General features: G+C 41.2%; 1 protein-coding gene across 2 annotated transcripts in view; it reads right to left on the reverse strand.

The window, feature by feature from the left end:
- Window positions 1-10,711, reverse strand: part of rab15 (RAB15, member RAS oncogene family) — a 41,580-nt gene that overhangs the window by 8,826 nt on the left and 22,043 nt on the right. Inside the window, exons 1-2 of one of the 2 annotated variants that reach the window (XM_039781643.1) lie at window positions 10,151-10,502; window positions 104-164 (exon numbers count right to left, since the gene is read on the reverse strand). In XM_039781643.1, coding sequence (XP_039637577.1) covers window positions 104-164; window positions 10,151-10,274 — 185 coding nt within the window. In that variant the 5' untranslated portion in view covers window positions 10,275-10,502. Of the gene's footprint in view, window positions 1-103; window positions 165-10,150; window positions 10,503-10,711 lie in introns of those variants that run through there. The other variant, XM_039781644.1, reaches the window with a different exon arrangement.

Genomic DNA, 10,711 nt, shown 5'->3' on the forward strand with positions numbered 1-10,711 from the left:
AAAAAATATCCCCTCTATCAGAGCTACTGTTGCGTATCTGATAACCTTTTGTTAATCTCCTGCACAGGGCCTTCCAGCATGCTGCCCCATGCCACTGCCTTACCATATCTGTATCCGTACTTTGATACCATCTATTACCAGTGTCTTCATTTTGAAGTCGACTCCTGTAAGAGACAAAAGATAGGGTTAGGAAATATTGCATTCACAGAGGAGCTCTAAATGTTTTTGATATTCCTCCAAACCTGTGAGAGCTGGGCTTAGACTTAGAGTTCTGAATCTTCTCAGAGGCGTTTGCACTTTCCACCCAGTAATTGACTGAAATCAATTAACCCAGCATGTCTTTTATAGAATGAGGTTCACCAGTATCTGCTGCAGCTTTGTAACATCATAAAGAGATTAACGCAACCAGAGCCAAATCATTCCCACATAATAAGCCTGTTAATGATCCAGCGAGCAGAGTCCTCGTTTAGTTCAGTCCACTGCATCGATCACACTGGAGGTGAAATAAGGGAGAAGGGCAAAACAGATAGCCGAGCGGTGCGTAACAGCACAGAGGACGAGATGAGAGAAAGAAGCAGAGCTGAGATAGGGAGAGGGCCACCCACACTTCAGTGATCTATGATTTCAGACAGCTGAGTGTGGTATTGTTTATAGACAGAAAATCACAGCCGGGGCCAATTGTTTTTTTTATTATTTCTATCAAGATTCACCCTGAGTTCATTTTTTTAAAGCCAGAATAGATAATGATATACTTGAAGAGAGGTTGCTGATAGTTGATATTTTGTGCTGATGTTTAGTATTTTTTTATGCTTTTATAACAAAAAGTAAATCTGTGTATTGATTACTTCCCCAGAATTTTTTTGTCATTTTGTCAGAGTGGAAAAAGACCATTGAACATTTTAAATCTCTATCCAGGATATAACATCGTACTACCAAATAAGCTAATTTTCAGTGCAATTTTCTGAGCATTTCAAAAATATTAATTTAACTCCTTAATTACATTTAGTAAATTTCATTGCCTTAAATCATGGCCTAAATGTTGTTTCTTGTCTTCTCCCAGGTGCGTAACCCTGGTGGAGAATAATACATACAAACTTTAGGTGCCACTAAACATTTAAATGTATTTAGTCCAATAAAAAATATCAGAATCAGCCTTTAAAACCTCAGCATGTGTAAAGCATATACAACAGTAGGGCTGGGCGATATGGACCAAAAGTCATATCCCGATATATTTTGGCTGAATATCGATATACGATATATATCCCGATATTTTTTTCCGCGAATTGAGAGCAAATGTTCAGTCAAAGCCCAAATCAAATATGACATGTCACAAGTAGTTTCATAGAAACAGTTGCAAAATCAAATAAATAATAAACCGGTTTCTTCACCTGGTTCATGATTAAATGCTCAGCTGTTCAAATAACAATAAAATGTAAACCTAAATACTGTATAACAGGAGTAACGTTTTTGAAATCAAAGCTCCATAGGCTATTTGTGATTCGTTCCAAAGGTCAATTAAGCTTTTGATATTAATATAATCTACTTTGTTCAAAATGTAATGCCTCATGCCTGTAAGCCTAGGTTATAGTCCCATTCTTCCACTTGATACTGCTTCCACTTAAGTAAACTAAAAGATGAACTATCGACTACAAAACAAAGAAACTAATTAATGTGTTAATACAAAGAATATTTATTATGATCGGTTCACAGATCTGAGTCCAAACGGAAACTTCACCCTTCTGAACTAAGAGTTTCTGCTTCAAGGTGAAGTTTAAACAGACTGAAATGTCCAGGCTCATTCCTCCACTATTTATTTCTGTATGTATTTATGCGTTACATGTAATTTTAACGGGCACTGAGCTCCAGATCCTGCAGCCGCAGACGGTCGCTGCCCCGCTGTAGCTTCTTTCAGTCCGCCTGCCGCCGGCAAACTTTGTGGAACTTTCCGCCGATATCGACATACAGTTCGTCCTGGACTACGTGTAAGATCCTACCGATCACCACTCTGTCTTTGGCTGGTCCGATCTGGATCAGCGGGGACCGGCGCAGCAGCGAGGCGAAGCTGTGTTTTTGCCCGGGGGAAGAGACGCTGCGGCCGGCCACGGGGCTCTCCGCCTCCCGCTGCCGCCGGAGCTATATCGATATATGCGATATGGTCTAATTCCATATCTCATTTAAAAATATATCGATATATTTGTTTATATCGATATATCGCCCAGCCCTATACAACAGTAGAATATATACTCGTATACTAGTCACAAAAATATTGCAGAGGACTGTAGATGCGTTAGCTGCACAGGCTCAGTTTAAAGTGACTTATTTACATGTCTTGTTTAAAAAAAAAAAAAAAGAGCTCAGTACTTTAGCTTAGCCTACATCAAAATTAGGGAACCTTTATCACAGGTTTTGTTACATAATTTCCTACAATATAGTGTATATTGTCCCATAGTTTGAGTATATGTGGGAAGAGTTTGGGCAGCCTATCTATCATGAAGAAAATACTGAAGTTCAGCTAGGGTTTTCAACCAACAGCAGCACTTTCAACTCTAAAGTTCGTTTACTTTCACCGAAAAGTTTAGAATTGTGATTAACTTGCAAAGTGCCATTAGCCTGGTTGACACCAGACCCTTATCAGTTGTAACTGAGAGTGGGTCTGGGGAAGGTTCATTCACAGCCCATTTCCAATGGGGCATCACCAACGGACGCCGCTCAAATGCCTCTGGGCGCAATTGGATAGTCTTTCAACCAATCAGACCAACAATCCGGGTGACGTAGCAGCGTTAGCAGAATCAACGGGTTGCTGCGCTTCGGTGGCCGTCATGTTGAATGTAAACAAAAAGCTGCTTGCCGTCGCTGCGCTATTGTCATCGTGTAAAGCCCGCCTCAACGGTTGTGATTGGTGCCTCAATTTGGAAAAATTGGTAATGGGCTTGAATGGGCTTTTGGCCAGACTGACTTGCAGAGCAAATCTGAAATTTGCCAGAAGTTCGTCAGGGTTTTCCCAGGCTAAGGTGCCATTAAAATGATGGGAAAGCAACACTGCTCTGTCTGTGGCATGTGGTAGGGAGGGGGGCCTTTAACATTTCTTTGCCCATTGTATTATAATCTGTCCATGCCGAGGACATGACGTCATTGTCCCAATTGATGGCCACTACCAACAATAACAACAAACAATAGCAATAATAAACATGAACATCTTGTATAGAATCCGATTATCACCATTTCAGTTTTTAGCCATTAACTCTGCCTCTACTGAATTCTTTATGTCTCCTCAGACTAATGCATCCAAGTCGATGACAAGCGAACCCACAGGCTTCTATAGACCACACTAATCCCTGAGAAATCAATTAACAGTTCATCCCAATTAACCTGACAGTCAGCACCTGTGTGTCACAGCCGGCATCACACTCTGAGAAAGAGCTACTGAGTCCAATCGATTCACATAACTGGAAGAACTGTTTGTGGTTTGTATAGCTGCATTTCTGCAAAGTTTGTGTTCTAAGAGATTGACATAAAGAAACAGCTGACAGATGTTACCCTAGCCGACTTGCCTGATGGACTGTGTGTTTGTTGAAAACAAGCTGGAGTTGAGGGAAGACTCCACGGAGGCTGGAGCTCACTGACTCAACAGTGTGAGGCCTCATTTAAGTCGTGTGAGGGCCTTTGCCTTTGACTAGAGAGCATTCAGACTAAATGAAAGGTCAGCATAACAATCAGTGGCTAGCTTTGCCTGAGGCTTGAGAGGAGATAATAAAAGAAAAGGCTGTCTTCCTGCGTCATTTTCCAGCAGTATTAGCACTGTATAAAGCTCCAGTCAGCAGTCATCCATGCAAACAGCAATGATTTAAATATGAAATGCAGACACGGACTAATGGATTCTCCAGCTGTACAGTGGGTGTCTACAGCAACGGGCTGGAATCTGGAAACTTAAAAAATAAATCAAAATGACTACACAGACAAGTTAAAATCAGCAGTGAGTCTCTCAAACATTAGTGCATTTTCAGTTTTATTTACAAAAGACCAAAAGACGCCCACACTGTCTGCTTCCTGCTGTAAAACAAATAAATTATATGGGGACCCATTTGATTGCGGTGCATTGTTCTATAACAGCCGACCAAAATGAGGCTGTTTTATAGAACCAGGTGCACTTCTAACCATAGTGCAAATAATGAATGACCCAACCACTGCTGTGGAGGTATAAATAAAATGTGTCTCTTTATTAAAGGTTTCATATTCAAATTGTTGTAGGTGTTTTCATTGCTACAGCAAAAGTCACTTTGCAAAATTGTTCAGTTTGCATGAGTTTACGTGTAGAAAGTCCTGAATGTTACTGTTACAGGAGAGATTAGAGGTGCATGCATTTGCTCTTCAGCCAGAAATGTTGCATTCAAGAGCAGCCTTCAGGGTTATGGTGTCAGTGCCACTCTCTGGAATCAGTTAGATGGGTTTGCAAGGGAACAAACAAAACTATAGGCTTTTAGATGTAACAGAAACTCAACAGTTAACTGCCCAATTGACTTAAATCACCCATATTATGCTCATTTTCAGGTTCATAAGTGTATTTTGAGGTTGTACCAGAATAGGTTTACGTGGTTTAATTTTCAAAAAACACCATATTTGTGTTGTACTACAGATTGTTGCAGCTCCTCTTTTCACCCTGTGTTCAGGTCTCAGTTTTAGCTACAGAGTGAGACATCTCACTTCTGTAACATCTTTGTTGGCAGTCACACATGCGCAGTAGCTAGGTAAGGATCATATCAGCTAGCTAGCTGTTTAAACAACTTCGCTCAGTTACAAGGCAGGATTAGCCGCGAGACTTCTTCTAAACGAGGGCGCACTTCTAACTTTGTGTGGAATACCTGCAGAACAGGGACATGTTGGTAGTTATTTTGTAGATTATGGTGAACTAGTGTGTGTTGTAGCAGCACGAGCTAGCATGCTAGCGCTAGCATGCTATGGTTAGCCCTTTCGTTTCGGCTAGTGACGTAGAAAGCCCTGCAGATTTTGAACAGCTCACCCGGAGACTGAAGGCAGGACACATTCAGAAACCCGTATCTCACTCATAACAGCATGGGTGTTTTTTTTCCAAGTCTGTATGCGTGTGGAAGCACCAGAGACACAAAATAACACCCCAAATCCCAGAAAAAGTGTTTTTTTCATAATATGGACACTTTAACTTTCACTGCAAACCAAACCTTAACGCCTTAACCTGACTGAAGGTCTCACAATCTGCCAAGTTTTTAGACTAATTCGGATGTCATGGCTTCAGAAAATGTTAAATCACGAAGACGAAGAAGAAAAAAAGAAAAATCATTCTACGGACTTCCCTCTTCTCTTCAGAGAATCAACGGAGACAAGCACAATGTGCAGGGAGAGACAGCAGTTAATTTAACATGGCAGCCTTTCACAATCAGCAGTGTGAAAGCCATGTAAAAACTAATGGGTACACACCCAAAATTGACTTGACCAATTACCAGGATGACTGTGTTCGACTATGCAAGACGGATTAGGCTGTGAAACGTGTCAGTGTGCTGTAGGTAACGGCGACAGGCTCACTAATGGATGGACGAATGGATGCTCTGGCCCTGACACAAATTCACTGGGGAATGGGTCACCCATGACTATCATTACGAGCAGAGGATAGCCAACAACTGTCAACAGTTGCTGTCTTCAGGGCACAGCAGGACAACAGCACATTAGCTGCAAATTAGTTATCAATCTGTACTTAACAATTAAGTTTTGTATTGACCTCCCTTATGTAATGAAACATTTATAATGACTCACAGTCATATTCAGTTTATTTCATACCAGACTAGTGTTACACAGCATTTAGATCAGGATTTAAGTAAAACGCATAACTGAATGTGAATCTTTTCCAAAAGGACAACACCAAGTGAAAACTTGGAGGTGGGGAAAGTTTTGCTAAAAATTCAAAAATGTTTTTAACCAAGAAATTCAGGAAAAAAAGGATATTTGAGGCTATGTGTGTTTATGTTAAAAGGGAGACTCATCAAAGTCAGTTTACAGTTCGAGGGAGTGCTACTGCATAATGTGAAAAAAAGTTATATGAAGCCTTTTGTGGCTCCAGAGGGAGCTGTGTGAAGTCTGATGTCAGTTTGAAAAAGAAAAAAAAAAATCTGTGGGTGTGGAGTTTGAAAGGCGCAAGCCTGCCAGACCTCTGTAGCCTGCTCCTCAACTCTGCTCAAGGCTACATTATCATAATCATCTGCTTTTTCAAGTCCCAAATATTTACTTGACCTACAATGTCCAGAATGTCCCTCTTTTTCGCCCGGATGTCCGTTACCTTCCGCTTTCTTTGTGGTGGAATTTTAAATTCTGGTGGATTTATGAGGACTATGGTTAACTGCTCCTCAGATCTCTGCAGGGTAAATCCAGACAGCTAGCCTGCCTATCTGTCCAATCTGAGTTTTCTGTTGCACAACTAAAACAACTTTTGAACGTACACATGTTCCACCAAAACAAGTTCCTTCCCGAGGCTATTTTGCAGATGCACAGTTGCTCCGTCCGGCGCTTATCGCCGCCCAAGACAACTGTGATTGGTTTAAAGAAATGCTAATAAACGACAGCACATTTTTGTCCCATCCCGGAAGGCTGTGTGGACTAGCCAGACCCTCCTCTGCAGTGCTGGGGAGGAGGGTCTGGCAAAGCGAGACTAGTCGGGCTACAACTATAACTTCCATATCAGAGATGTAAGACCACACCTTTTCCTGCCAGGAGGAAGTCAAGGCTATGACAGTACCACTGATTTCTTTAATAACTCTTCATGAGATCTGTGGTGGCTGTGACCCAATGCCCGGCCCGTCACAATAATGAGCTCGTCAACCAGCGGCCGGCTGAGTGTTTGACCAGGCCGTGACCATAACACCACTGGGATCACCACCAGGAGGACAGCTGCTTATTGAGCTATGATATAGGGCAGGGGCTGGGCTCGTTCTTTATAGGAATTGTGGCAGCCAGGAGGTAGCGGTGGGGAAGATTAAACTCAGCAGTGTGACTGAATAGCATTAATAAATCTTCTCTACAGCTGCTCTTTTTTGCCAGAGAAATGTGCACTCTCGGGCCCAGATGGAAGTCTTATGAGGAACAGAGGGTCTTAAAATAAAATGCGATACCTGGTTGAGTGAAGGTATATTAGTCCTTCAGGTAAGATCAGGACAGAATTCTGGACTAGTTCGATTTTTGACTGATATTTAAAAAGGGAGTAAAAGTTGGAGCTTTTATTTTATAATGAGCTGTATCAGGGGAAAAAAAGTCATATCCTTTTGTTGATTCTATAGCCAGGTGTGCTATTTATTGTTATCTATATTTCTGAGTTGCTGATGTATCGCCAAGAAGCCTTGGTGGATCAACAATGCTGGATTTGAATGCAGGTCTCACTCTGTGGTTTTGACTATCTTTCTTATGTGTGGGAAACTCTTTAATAGTCTGAATACAAGCCCAGACTGTACTTTATACATTTTGAAGGATTACAGAAATAATGGACAAGACCACAGGGATAAAATATACAGTATATCTGCTGTCTAGACTGTTTACTATATGTATGTAAATGTTTCCCTTTGGCTTGTCGTAGCATGCCAAAAAAACTAAATGCCATCGGGCACAACACAAGGTCCATAAAGAAAAGCTTTTCTGAGTTTGGTGTGGAAGAACTTGCCTGGCCTACACAGAGCCCGGACCTCAATACGATCCCAACATCTGAACCGACTTCTTGAGGCTGCAAGGAAGCAAATCCCTGCAAACCAGAATCTTGTCCAAAGCGCTAATAGAAAGAGGCTTGTTACAGCAGCTTAATGTCCATGGTTTTGGACATCACTCACATAGGAGTAATGCATGTCCACATACGGTATCTGCGTCTATTCATCACACTGTTTACTGGGAGCCCTCAGTGTATAATTCATCTTGTGTTTTCTATGCATAACTGCAGGAGATGCTAAATATAAGCTTTTTATTCTCTAATATTTATATATAGAACTTGAGGTGCTGAATACATCCTTCTGTAGGTGAGAGGTCCCAGCTGTTTTTTTCTTTTATAGATAATAAAGAGCAAAAGCCGTGTGAGTGGACTGCAACAGAAAATAATGAATTATGGAGCTACCCATGAGGGGGGAATGGGAGAGAATTTATATCCCTCTGCCTCTGTCACCATGAAGGTTGGGAAATTATTTATTGATCCTCTGCAGGAGAGCACTGATGGTGGTCACTCTTGATCTCTCTGTCTCTTTGGACTTTTATGGGGTTGTTTAGTCTGAAGAGAGGCGTTTGAATCATTTCATGCACATGAAAAACCTCCCAGCATGGCTTATAGACACGGTCTGTTGCCCCCAACTATTCAGTCCAATATAAGTATCTAGAGACCACCGCCTGCACTGACACAAGAGCCTGAGTTCTAAGCATCCAGCTGTGGTTGTGAACACTTGGTACACTGCAACAAAAGAACAGAAAGATCACTACAGACATGCTGGACCTTTCTTGTAAAAGACTTCAGAAGGGCTTGCAATTATATGAACATGACTCTACAGGGAGGAAGTGTCCTGTAGAGCGCTATAGGTGCAGGACTTAAAATAGCATATTCTGCAGGATTAGTAAGCCTTGTGAGCATATATCCTTACTGGTTATAGCAGGTAAAACAACATGAGCCTTTGAAGTGTATTGAGAAGAAGAACACTTGAGTTTGAGCATAATGTTGTGGATGTGGGGTGTTTGCAGAAGTTCACTGAGAGCTCAAACATCATTAAGGCTTCCAACACACCAGTAGTCCAATTTTTTAAATAAATTATGTTAAAATGAACAATTAATAGTGGAATTTTCTCGCTATCTTTTCAGGCACTGTCTGTCTGCAAATCCCAGCCTGACTACCAGCTTCATGATTTATTGTATTGACCTTATTGAGACAACATATTCTCTATCTTTTCAACTAAAAGTCAATATCCATCACATTTCCTGACTTTACCTTCACACTTGAGCCACTTGGATGTCTGCATTTTGTCTTATATATTATGGCCAATTACTGCAAACAAAGTCACAACGTATACCACAAACTAAGAAAAGGAGCATACTGGGAGAAAATATCTCTATCTGAACACACGCCCAAACGGCGGCACAGTTGCCACAGAAGAAGAGATAAGAGAAAGAAACGCAGCATGCACAGGAATGAACACTATACATCCTTATTTCCCTTACCTCAAAGTGAAGCATGGAAATGCGCCTGTCATGCTCTGCACTCTAAATCATATTGAGGTAGATATACTGCACAGCCTATATTACCTAAAGAGGCTAGTTTAGTTGTGTTGAATCAATTGTCATCTTCAGGGATGTGGCAGATCCATGACCAAAGGTATGAAGAGATACTGCTAGTTTGCTCTAGATACCCTGAATTAAAAGACAAAGGAGCTGGATTTGTTTTCCTTGTTATGGGGGATTAATCATTTGGTCTATGCAACATCAGAAAATGATCAAACATGCCCACAGAAACTTACCGGATTCTAAGCTGATTCCTTTAAAATTGCAATTTTTGTACAAAACCCCCCCCCCCAAAGATATTCAGTTTACTGTGATTGATGAGAGGCTGAAACCCTGACATGTTTTGCTTGAAAACCAACTTAATCAATTAACCAATTATCAAAATAGTTGCTGATGAATTTTCTGTCAATCAGCTCTAGGAAATGGAGACCGGGTCAGGGGTTCCTCAAAAATGTCTTTAACAAACATCACACCAAGGGCCTTCATTAAATAAGATTTAGTCTTCTTACAATAAGTACAGTGAAACCTCTGCACATGACGGTAGGTTACTTGGTTGCACTGGCAGTGCCAAGTGCTGATAGTTGATAAACTCATCTGCATGGCTGCCAAGTGTTGGATCTTGCCCCTCAGAGCTTCCTCCAGCCAATGCAATTACGCTGATATAATACTAGAATACTGTCTTATACCATAAATAAACCTAAACAAAGTAGCCTATAATCTAATCAAATCTAATTTGTGGAATTTGAATAGAAAATCCATTGGCCACAAAGAGAGGATGATGCGCAAATCAACAGAAAACGCTAAAAAAGACAATGAAAACGAATCTGATTGTTGTAATTAACGCAAATGATGAATACAATTAACTCCTGGTGGCAGTGCGGAGTCTTACCGATGGTGGAGATGTGAGACGGGTGAAATTCGTTGTCCGTGAATCTGCATAACAAACATGTTTTCCCAACCCCAGAATCTCCGAGGAGCAGGAGTCGGAAGAGCACATCGTACTGCTTAGCCATAGTGTTGGGTAGTGTTCAATTAAAAAAAAAAAAAAAAAACCCTAGTCAGCTAACTCAGCGATGAATGACCGATCCCTCCCCACCTGCATTCCATGTCTGCTCAAATGGTCAACATGGGGCTTTGGCTATGCTTCTTTTTGTTCACTGACGCTGGGTCTGTCGGTGGGTGACAAAACAGGGATGCTCCAGCTTCCCAGGCAGCCTCCAGCTTCCAGTGGGCGCGGTGGACCATTGTAAGGCAAGACTCAATGAGAAAAGGCCATTTCCGGTGATACTTTCCAACATAAAAGCCTTCAGTAGCCTGATTTAAAAACATGATTTAAGTGCTACAAAGCTGATTACATATTTGTTAGCAAACGTGGTAATAGCACGATTGCCTCTTTTTTTTTTTCCAAGATATATTCATAACATCATGGTTATCATGATAATATTAAACC

This window comes from Perca fluviatilis, chromosome 18, assembly GCF_010015445.1.
Source record: "Perca fluviatilis chromosome 18, GENO_Pfluv_1.0, whole genome shotgun sequence".
Lineage (NCBI taxonomy): Eukaryota > Metazoa > Chordata > Actinopteri > Perciformes > Percidae > Perca > Perca fluviatilis.